At 35.4% G+C, this 12356-nt stretch overlaps 1 protein-coding gene across 1 annotated transcript in view; it reads left to right on the forward strand.

Moving 5' to 3' along the window:
- The first annotated feature begins 4284 nt into the window (after positions 1–4284).
- Positions 4285–12356, forward strand: part of LOC149807634 (rho GTPase-activating protein 100F-like) — an 86517-nt gene continuing 78445 nt past the window's right edge. Inside the window, exon 1 of the mRNA XM_089969013.1 lies at positions 4285–5823. Coding sequence (XP_089825139.1) covers positions 4293–5823 — 1531 coding nt within the window. The 5' untranslated portion in view covers positions 4285–4292. The remainder of the gene's footprint in view (positions 5824–12356) is intronic.

The following is a 12356-nucleotide window of genomic DNA, read 5'->3' on the forward strand; positions in this document are numbered from 1 at the left end:
TTGTTAATAAAATTATTCCACAATCAAACCAACCTTTGCTAATAAAGGTATTACACAATCCAAACAACCTTTGCTATCAAAAGTATTCCACAATCCAAACAACCGTTGCTATTAAAAGTATTCCACAATCTAAACAACCTTTCTTATTTAAAGTATTCCACAATATTTATATGATGCGCAGGGAATAAATAAGTATCGAGATGAAAAAAGTGTTTCTGTTCTATAAGTCATAAAGATTAATTTCTTCCTCTCATAGCAATTACAATGTACATACGCCAATATAGTGATTTCAATAGTCATCCATAATTTTACGGAGTATTTCATGACTGAATGTTGATGTATACAAAAATATTCCTCTTTAGTCTATCGTGCTGCATCTGAATGTTGATGTATACTAGCATTTTCCACTTTAGGAAAATGAGATCTAGTCTATCATGTTGCAACTGAATGTTGATGTATACTAGCATTTTCCACTTTAGGAAAATAAGATCTAGTCTATCATGTTGCAACTGAATGTTGATGTATACTAGCATTTTCCACTTTAGGAAAATGAGATCTAGTCTATCATGTTGCAACTGAATGTTGATGTATACTAGCATTTTCCACTTTAGGAAAATAAGATCTAGTTTATCATGCTACAACTGAATGTTGATGTATACTAGCATTTTCCACTTTAGGAAAATAAGATCTAGTCTATCATGTTGCATCTGAATGTTGATGTATACTAGCATTTTCCACTTTAGGAAAATGAGATCTAGTCTATCATGTTGCAACTGAATGTTGATGTATACTAGCATTTTTCACTTTAGGAAAATAAGATCTAGTCTATCATGTTGCAACTGAATGTTGATGTATACTAGCATTTTCCACTTTAGGAAAATAAGATCTAGTTTATCATGCTACAACTGAATGTTGATGTATACTAGCATTTTCCACTTTAGGAAAATAAGATATAGTCTATTATGTTACAATTGAATGTTGATGTATACTAGTATTTTCCACTTTAGGAAAATAAGATCTAGTCTATCATGTTACAACTGTATGTTGATGTATACTAGCATTTTCCACTTTAGTAAAATAAGATCTAGTTTATCATGCTACAACTGAATGTTGATGTATACTAGCATTTTCCACTTTAGGAAAATAAGATATAGTCTATCATGTTACAATTGGATGTTGATGTATACTAGTATTTTCCACTTTAGGAAAATAAGATCTAGTCTATCATGTTACAACTGTATTTTGATGTATACTAGCATTTTCCACTTTAGTTGTTGTTGTTGTTATAGGGTTTAACGCCATTTTTCAGCACACGATAGGCTATACATGGCGGCCAGTATTAATGGTGGAGGAAGAATCCGGGAAAACCCCAGAAAGAACCACCGACCCACGAGAAGCTACTGGCAAGCTTTCTCACATACCCACATTGGCTGAATCCGAGACTCGAACCCACGCAGAAAGAGGTGAGATGGCAGCGATCCGTAACGAAGAGCGCTTTAGACCACTCGGCCACTCGGGGCCCCTTCCACTTTAGTAAAATAAGATCTAGTTTATCATGCTACAACTGAATATTGATGTATAGTAGTATTTTCCACTTTAGGAAAATAAGATCTTGTTTATCATGTTACAACTGTATTTTGATATATAGTAGTATTTTCCGCTCTAGCATGAATGTTGACTTTTAGGTGACGCTCTACAGTTTCGTATTTTGTATAGTGGGTTAGAATTCTAAAGGAAAAGAATTTCCCTGGGTTTCCGCACTGGTTATACTGACTATTTAAAAAAAGCACTTTTATACCTTAGATATTGATCAAAGAACATGTAATTTCCTTTATTTTGGTGTATGATTGATTGGTGTAATATTGGTTATAAACGATACAGCTTGGCCTTACTCCAGACGTGCACTTTTCATGAAAGTGCTAGCTCCACTTGGTCATTTTCACTTCCTGAAATTCAGAGGTAAATTGTAAAAGAAAAGAGCCGATAACTTTTTACATTTTATATATTTGGTAATGCATTCATTGCACGTTCAGAAGCTGGTATTGTCTAGTCTGGCAAAATTCATTTTCCCTATTTTAGTAGCTGCTAAGGATAGTGTAATTTAGACTAATGCAGGCTAATTTGTTTAGCACAAGGGAACAGTCATTTTAGTTAGCAGTGTGTTTAGATCATGTACAGTTTCCAAAAGTACAATATCCAAAGAAATGTCAGCCACATTACATCAAAAGAGCATAGAGGTATGCCACATTTCTCACAAATGTGCGTGTTTTAAATGCAAACAACTTCATCTTACGTACGTCACTCTCTCAAAAGTACATACTAACTGGTGAGCGCCCCCTTACTAGTATTTTCCACTTTTGGAAAATAAGATCTAGTCCACAGGTGGGCAAACTTTCCAGTGCAAGTGCCGCATACACAAATTTGCACCTTGTCGCAGGCCGCATAGTACATTAAGTAAAATAATTAATATTTGAAATAGCAAAAACAAAAGGTTTTTCTAAATAACATCTAATTAATTTTCAGTTGTTAATATGTTGTTAATATTTGAAAACTTAAACTTAAATTTCAAAAGAAGCACATTTATTTGATAAACAGAGTAACATAAACAGAGTCAGTGCGAATGATGAGTTGCTCCTAGGCCGCATGAAAACCCTTGGCGGGCCGCATGTGGTCTGCTGGCCGTAGTTTGCCCACCCCTGATCTAGTCTATCATGTTACAACTGAATGTTGATGTATACTAGTATTTTCCGCTCTAGCAAAGGGAAATCTAGTCTATCATGTTACAACTGAATGTTGATGTATACTAGTATTTTCCGCTCTAGCAAAGGGAAATCTAGTCTATCATGTTACAACTAAATGTTGATGTTTACTAATATTTTCCGCTCTAGCAAAGAGAAATCTAGTCTATCATGTTACAACTGAATGTTGATGTTTACTAGTATTTTCCGCTCTAGCAAAGGGAAATCTAGTCTATCATGTTACAACTGAATGTTGATGTATACTAGTATTTTCTGATTTAGAGAAAGAAGAATCTAATCTATGCTAAACAATATTACAAACTTTCACGACGCATGTCAAAACTAAATTCAATGTAAACATTTGGCAAATATTTTAGAAATGTTAAAGTATTCGCTTACCGCATTCCTATTTGTTTTTAAACTAAACATATTTTCAAGACAAAAATCATCAAGGATATAACAGAGGCACACAAAGTAGTCATTGCATTCATCAATTTATAATTTCTAACCCGATATCACATATTTTTAAGACACAAATCATCAAGGATATAACAACAGAGGCACACAAAGTTGTCATTTCATTCATCAATTTATACTTTCTAACCCGATATCACAAGGTGGCCCTTAACATAGTCATCTTATACGTGTTTGAAATCAAACGAATCTGTCGATGTAAACAACCAGGCATACTGCTCACTGTCCTTTTCTGATTTCTAGATCAGTCAATTTTCAGTAAAAGCTATCTTATGCATATAATATTTGCATTATCTAGTTTTAATTTTTTGAACAAATTTAAGAAAATAAAATGACGTAACTCTTATAAAATGTGCTCGAAGGGATGTTTTTCTAAATTAAAGAATAATTCAAAGTTTATCGAAGACGACGAACTGCATTACATCTTTTCTATGAAAAAGTCGTGTTACTAAAGAAACTCTCGGTTGGTTATAAAGATGAATAAGATGACAGTTAGAGATACCGTGTCGAAGATCATGTATCGATCAAAGAAATGGTTAAGTTTCTGCATTCTTTATATACTTGATGCTTTTCGTTTTGTTTTATTTTAAAAATCGGTTAGGGTACGGGAGTACAAACAAACGGGAGGGTAAGCAAATACTATAGTAACTAGGATTTTTTATAGAAGAACTACAAGGAGATACATTCAACTGTTATATGCTTACTGACGTTACATCTGATATACTATTATGTAAATTGTCAATACGAGTTATTAGTCTACTACTATTGTTAACGTGCAAGCGGCTGAAACTACATCTATTTCATTAAAAAAATGTACTCTAAGCTACTGTTCTCGGCTTATTGTGTTATTCAGTCAAGGTTACTTCCCTTAGTCTTTTAGCCTCAATTTACCCCAATCAATACAGTTAAACCAATCCATGTGATTGAAACGACTGGTAAAGTTTCTTAATAACTGTGATCGAAAGTCGAGCTGTCTTCTGCTTGCTATCGATCGATGTGTGTGTGATTAATTTTATCCAGTCTATGTGCTTGAACACGCCGGCTGATTCTCTGACTCTCCTTTTGCAGGAGGAAGAGTCAATGGCACAGGGACCTGCCGGCTTAAAACAGGCTAGAGAACGGCGAATAGCAGAACATCCACAGCACGAGCCGAGAAGAACCTCAGTGTCGTCTGCTGCCACGAGCGCGCACCATCTGACTCCGTCTCAGCAGCAGCATCAATTGAAAGATGTGCATCCTTACGTACAAACAAGGTATTTAGAACGCAACAGACTATTGAGTGATAAAGGTAACACAGAAAGAGAGAGTCTGGCCTACAATGATACTAAATTTAGACCCCCAAATGGCAATGGCGCACCGGAGATGGGAATTAAAAGAATAGTGATGGATGACTCATCTATTATACAGACTGTTGAAATTCTCAAGCGTCCTGGCCAAACCTTGGGATTTTACATTCGTGAAGGTGATGGGTTCGACAGAACTGATGGAGTTTTTATTTCTAGAATTCAAATGGGAACGGTGGCGGAGAGCAATGGGCTTTTACATGTTGGTGATGAGATCATCTCCGTTAATAATGTGGAAGTGGCCAATATGTCTCTGGATGATGTTGTTATACTTATGTCTATACCAAGGAAACTAATTTTAAAAATTAGGACTAAGAAAAATTGTCATAAAAAGAAAAACAATTCATGTCCATCCTTAGCAATGACAGAAAAAGAAGCGGTACCACCAGTAGTTATTCTCAAAAAGGGAAGGGCTTCCTCGGCTACCCAACTCGAGATGACAGAGAAATCTCCAGATATATTTGACCCGTATTCTCGATCCGATGTGGATTACTTAGGCAGAAGGCCCCAAAGGCCAGATAGAACTACCTCTTCTCAATATGCCAGCATTTTTATATCTCCTCACAAAGCAGAAGCGAAACTAATCTCTGGGGATGACAGTAACGAGAGTGAAAACTCTAGTGAAGGGTCTCTTCCAAGAAGTATTGACTCGGGCAGGGACCATTATGTAGGTCACAGGGGCTATTCTACTCCACGCGTACTAGGAGAAGAGAATCCGTATTTGGTACCGTCTGCGTATGGTTTAGGAACCCCAGATGCTTTAGATAAGGATTATTATCGGTACTCAAGGTTTCCACCCCGATCTCCATCCAAAGCTTTATCACAAACTGGTGCTCAACGACCACATATGTATTATGACAGCGACAGGGGCGCGTACAGTGACCCTTACCAGACTACACAGGATTTTTCCGCGTATAGAAGTTTCCATGATGGTACCAAAAAACTTCAAGGAGGTTTAAGGGATATGTTGTATTCAAAGTCTAAATATGGAAAAGTTCCAAGAAGTAGGTCTCCAGAATGTTACAACTCTGATTCTGAAGTGATCTACACCCACCCTCGCGGGGCTACACCGGTGGAAACGAGAGGATTTTCATCGGATTACGAGACTTACGCGGGCGCTTTCAGTGACGACGAGCCCGTGTACTCTGTACCCAAGCTCCCGTCCAGCAGCAGCACTGAACTGCAGATGCTGCTTAAAAAGTTTACTACCCTCTCTCATGAATTGCAGCAGGAACAGAACAAGTTACAAAGACAACTCTCTGCGGATCGTGCCAGGACACGTAAGTTAACATCTTTTTATTTGTATTGTGCCTTTGGTTTATATATCAACTTTGCCTTGATAACTTTCCAATACGTATGCAAATATTTGTTTTTAGGTCAGCAATATTTTGGCCTTTTTATTCTTCGCGCTATATTTTGACTGAATATTGATTGATGTTTTGAAGTATAACATCTTATTTGTAGGTTCTTTATTGATTCCAGCAGATAACATAACTAATAATAATAATAATAAGAAGAAGAATAAGAATAAGAACAAAAATAAGAATAAAAGAATAAAAATAATAATTTAAAGGCATGTAAATATACACGGATATTTTTCGCACAGTACTATTGTGATAAGCAAAGGTAAAATGTGGAAATAGGTTTACATTTCGTCGAAGAAATCAAATTTGAGGATGTTTGAGCCTGTCACGGAATTCTGAGAGAAAAAGGAACGATTTTCACAACAGACTTTTTGGGCAGGAAGCAGTACGCAATTAAATAAAAAGCCAGTATTCCCTTTCTTCATTACAGTCAATTGTTATGAACTTAATTAGTATTAAAAAGTGTATTGCCAGTTTATAGTTTTTAAACCGACGCATATCCTCAAGAAATGTCATTTGCTTTAGGAGAGCTGTTTCAGTCCAAAATTACTCTGATTGCCTAACTGAGAAATGTTGCTAATCATAACAGTAACATCTACAGGTTTATTTTTGCCAAGGCTGAAGGCAAGTCGATACGTTGATCCCCTTGCTCTGTTCAGAGCATCGTTTGTTAACTCTGTTTGTAGCCATTTAGAACTCCAATTGATGGTTCTCTACTGCTATTTCTTTTGAAAAGTATCGTCCGAACAAAGTAGTTATAGCTAGAGGCACTCTTTCTCTTTTTGTCGACGATAGTTAATTTATAGTAACGGAAATTAAAGAGGCAACCTCAGTAGTACGACACATAATGGGAATAGGGCTCAATAATTACCGCCGTGCCATTCACCTTGTTAGACCAAACGGGTTTCATCGATCGCTATGTATTAGTCAGACACGTATCTTTTTCTACTCTGCTTGACCGACTGAATGAATTGCATAACACGAAATCTGTTTGTTTTGTTCGGGTCAATTATTTCTTACAAACTGTAGTATCAAAGTAAAAGTGTTGATGTGCACCAATAAAACTCGTTTCTGTAGACATTGATCTCAGGATAGGGTCAATGACTCTTCGCCCTAGAATATACGCAGGTGAAGAGTTTGATCCCACTGAAATTTCTGGAAAAAGGGGAGGGGTGGTGGTGGGGGACTGGAATTGTTTGGAAATATTTCCACTCCTGTATAGCTGAAACAAATATTCTTCCTCTGACTTGTTGAAAGATCTAATTATGTAAATTTTATGTATTTAAAGAAATAAATTATCTTGATTTGAAAAGAGAAAAGAACCCTTGTTAAAAAATTTCAAAACACCCCACCCCCAAAAAATTAGGGCTCGTTTACTTATCTCATTCTTTCCCTCCAGTTTTAATTTCTGGTATGTTCCAGATCGGATGAACTCTATTATAAGTCTCAGATTGATTTTGATAAACCGTGCTCTATCAATCAACATGATATTTCGTTAATTTCCTTTCCTGTTATATCTATTTCGTGCAATTACACTGGAACTGCAACGGTGTCAGCAGAATGAGCCATCGTGTATAGGGACAAACTTTTTATTGTAATGATTCGAGACACTGCTCGATTCTGAATAATACAGCGTGCATGAAATAAATTACAGCAATTATGTTTGTTTACAATGCAAGACTTCGAGTGATACCATCCGCTGTTTCTTCCATTAACTCTGACCTTCCATGTTTTAGAAGTTGATTTCAAACAGCATCGTGAATGATACGTGTTCTTGATTCCACAAATGTATTATTTTAGATGATTTCACTAACTGACATAGATTTGTTCACACGAGCTTTAATAAATTTTCATTTCTCGTTGGCGCGGGCAATACGCATTCAACTCACCATCAATGGGTCAAGGCCTTTCTTAATGTTAAAACTGCTGCCATATTTTTAAATGATTTTCCATACACTCCAACCTCACATTTGATTTACGTTCAGTAACTATTTTAGTAATTTGTTATCAAACATTTGGTTTAGTTTCATTAAACGTTTTCTTTTCTCATGTAGTCTCTTTAATTTATTATAACAGAAAAAATAGTGGATTGTAACTAAGACGACAGTAACGCGTCATCATTCGAGGGTTTTCCATCTCTGACCAACATTCTTCAATGTCGAACTTTAAATCACGAAAACCTTGAACTTGTGTGAGTTAATAAAATGTACATTGTATTTGTTACAGGGAAACAAAAATATAAAATTATTGAAATATATTATACATTTTAGGATACGTTTGTAGGAATTCATTGTTAGTTGCTACGTCGGTTATCATTCTTATTCCGTTTTGCGGGAAAAGTATAGCAGAATAATTAATTGTATGTTGAAATACTTGTCATTCTATGTATGTTGTATATCACTGCGTCATCTTGCATATGGGAGCATTACATCTTTTGAAAGTTTCTAACATCGATCCATAAACATTCATATTCCTAATTATTCATTTCTATAAAGGATTTCTCCCCAAAATCTGACAATTACATATTCCTATTCGTTTTCTAGCATGTTGTAAGATTTAAGTATAAATTCATGGACTATGATTGGTCGAATTAAAGACAGGCTTACTGTCATATTGCTAGAATATAAAATTCAATTCAGAACAAGTTCTGTTCGTAAAGTAGTCTAGGTGATAGGATACCTTCATGGTCGAGACTGGCTATTTAAAAAGTTGTACGTCCTTGACATTTGGTCAGAGATGCCAAAACTGGTGATCAGGGTCCATGATTTATCTGTGAAACTGCACTTTAAGATTCAGAATTGATCAATTGCATGGCCAAGTTTGTCTAAATTTAATGGAGATCATCCTGACATGAAGACAGTTCAAAGTAGAGAGTCTTAAAATTTGATAATATGGGGATTGCAACTCGTAAAAAAACCTACAGAAATGCCAGGCTGTTGATACGACCTTTGTATTAGGACTTAATGCTTACCTTTGATGCAGTAGACCATATCGACTTTCCTAGGCACAGTTTTTACTTGGATTTTACAAAGTCACCAAAAAGCCGAGGGGACGTTAAGTATCGAACTCTCTTATTGTGATTTGAACACCAATACGAGGTGGTGAGCGATATCAAGCACACTAAAATCTCTTTTTTTTAAATGTCACTTTGTTGCAGTGAAGCTTTTTGTTTCAAAGCATTTAGAAAACAGTGTGTACTGGAAAGAAAAAAAGATAATATTTCTGCAAAGACGGTACTTTCACCTCTTTGAGGCTGTTCTACCGTTTACCATTTATGTGATTTCCCCTTTACTCCGTCACAAATATTGCATTTACTTTAGCTCACATCAGCTTCATCTGAATGCATTCTTTTAAGCCTTTTGTGTAGTCTATATTGAACAGTTTCTTAGACGGAGGGTTGAATTTAATACAGCCATACAAGTTTATTTATTGGAATATGATGTCTTTTTATTATCTCGATAACATTTTTATTAGTTGTTGTGAACGTTGTTGGTTTCTGTTGTCTTTTATAATTAACGCTGTTTGTTGATCATTATGAGTAGGAGGCCTCAGGTTTGATTTATATATATTTTTCTATCCTTTAAAATAAAAATTGCAGCCACATAGCTGGAGCTGCTTCTCGTAGAACAATTCGACCAAATAACAAATAGGAATCCTACAATAACTATGTTGTTTCAAAACCGACTAACAGGTTTTTTTCGATTCATTGTTTGTTTAATTGAAAGTAAGATTATGGACCATTGTTTATGATATAAATGTATGTCTTCTTAGTGATTAAAGCTTTTGAATACAATAGTTATTATTTTTGTTTTGCAACTGTCAATGTTCGAGTACGCCTGCCAGAAATTAATGGAATTTCATTCCCATTTTCGAGGTCAGTCATATGGATAGCTGCCATTCGGACCACATCGGTCATTTCCGGAACACGGAGTGAATTATCAAACTATTATTATCATTTTATTTGTATACTCTTAGTCAATCCTACAGACAATCCAATTGTAGAAATAACTAGGTGGTCCGAATAAAGTTGGTTTATTTTTGTTATTGTTTCTTGAAGAGAAGTTTCCAACGAACAGAATGTATGATGTATGCGACGACATATATCTGAGGCATATTTTTGTCTCCCATAAATAGCCGAGATAATTCCAAATGATTGAATTTATATTTCATATCATTTTTCACAACTTATGATTAACGCTTGGTGCTTGTTGAAGTTCCTTCGTATTTTGCACCAATTAATCAAGCACTTCTTCAGAATTACTTACTATCTAAACTGTAAGTACTGAAAGTTTTCTTGGAGATGGAGCATAAAAACTATGTGTTGTCAGCTATATGTAATTCTTATTTACGTATTGGGAACTAAGTCGAAACGTTATTAAAGCTGTCAATTGTTATCATATTAAATATGTTATGATTTAACTTTTATTACTCATTGATTCAGATATCTATTTATTGCAGATGGTTATTTATTTCCTACATTTTTAGTGCAAATAGTTCTTTATTTCTTATGTTTTGTTTATCATGAGAAAAGAGATCGACATACGGGATTCGGGGAAAAAACTGAAGGTTGGTTGGTTTTTTTTTGTTGCTGTTGTACTTCTTAGTGAAATTGCGTTCTAGACTAGAGCAGGATGAAGATATCAGTCCTCGATGTTTTGAAACATTATACTAATACATTTTTGCTCGATTCTATTATAATGAAGCTGAGTTCTTGTTTGGAACGTGAGGAACCATCACACATTCGTGAACAAAACTATTGATTTCCTTAGGACGACATGAGTCATTCTGCACAAACTAAATTGGTAACGCTAGCTAACAGGTACATTATTAGTACATCAGTCTGCAGATAATTGGCACGGCTGGAAAATGGTCTAGCACATGGAAAAATAGGGCTACTGCCGTACAAAGCCACAATTTCTCCATCGTTGAAGATTTTACATGACGCATGAATAATGTAAAGGCAAGAAACATTTGTGATAAAACTAACACGGCCAAATTTGTAAATTAACATGGAAACACTGAATAAAGTCTTTACATCAAGTTAATACAATATCGAGTTACGCTGCTTGATGTGCAGACACTGTAGATTTAACCTAATAAATATGAAGAAATCGAATTGTAAAAAGGTCACGGAGTTAACGTGCGATACAAAACGCTGGATTAAGTTCAGAGGTTTGGTACCACACGTCTCATCAGCACTTACATATATATTATACCGGAGTATAAGTGAAATATATCATTTTCACAAAATCTCACATTACAGGTAAGGAACTGTGCTTTTCTAGATGGAGGGAGCCCATATTTGGGAAGAGACTGCTGTCAAATTTGACGGCATTGTAGGGACTTAAAAAAATACTTAAGTGCTTAATTATCATTGTTGTTGTTGAGTTTAATTATAGTAGCGTTCGCACAATTGTGCATGTGCCACTTTTTTCTGATTGCACCGCAGCCTGCTAGTTGTTCCTGGGGAAGGGGATGGTGCCACCTCCCCCAGGCTTTTATGGATTCAAGGAACCCTGATAGTTTGGCCTCAATCTGTGGGTCCATAAAGACCCGTACAGTTGAATGGTTGGCTGTCATTAGTGGGAAGGAGAGCTCGGGAACGGTCCTGCTTGCTTTACATCGCTAGTTTCTTGTTGCATTTGCCTGGTGTTTTTTTTTTTTTTGTTTTTTTTTTCTTCTTCAAAATGTTCTAAAAGGAGGGGGGATGTTCTATGCTGTTTATAGAGGTTCTTAGTAGATATCAAGTATGAAGAGAGATTTTCAAGGTTATTATAGGATTTCTAGTCGAGGTGTTTAGGGTGTGTTTCCTACGTTATGTTATTTATAAGTTTTTAGATATTACCTCTTTAAGTTATTTATTAATTGATGTTTCTAGAGATTGAATGTTATTTATACTTTATTTAGCAAGAGACAGAAGTCCTAGCCGATTACACGGTTCGTTAAGGACATTTAGGACAGGAATCCTAGCTGATTACTCGGTTCGTTAAGGACATCTAGGACATCCGATTTTGCGGTTTCCTTAGTTTTTTATAGGTGCTTCGTAAGTGAATTATTTATTAATACTTTTATAAAATTGAATGATATGTTATGGTTTTTTATGTGGTGGCTTCTAAATTTTTTTAGCTAGTTACTGGGTCTTTTGGTTTTGTGGGGATAGTAATTATATTTTGTTCCTAAGTCCTGCTGAGTCTATGAATTGATTTATATTTTTATATGCTGATTGTTTATTTTTATTAGAGTCCATAAGTAACTCTGGGTATGTGTGTGGTGATCCAATCTCTTTTTGGTTTTTGATAAATATTTTCCGAGCGGGTTGATATTTTGGGCATATATTGAATACGTGGTGTAGATCTTCGCTGGTGTGGCAGTTAAAGCAGTTAATGGTTGCTGGTTTGGGTCCTATAAACCTTCCAAAACTGCTTGCTAGTTTAGTT

Source organism: Sinohyriopsis cumingii, chromosome 1, assembly GCF_028554795.1.
Source record: "Sinohyriopsis cumingii isolate HCF-2022 chromosome 1, ASM2855479v2, whole genome shotgun sequence".
Lineage (NCBI taxonomy): Eukaryota > Metazoa > Mollusca > Bivalvia > Unionida > Unionidae > Sinohyriopsis > Sinohyriopsis cumingii.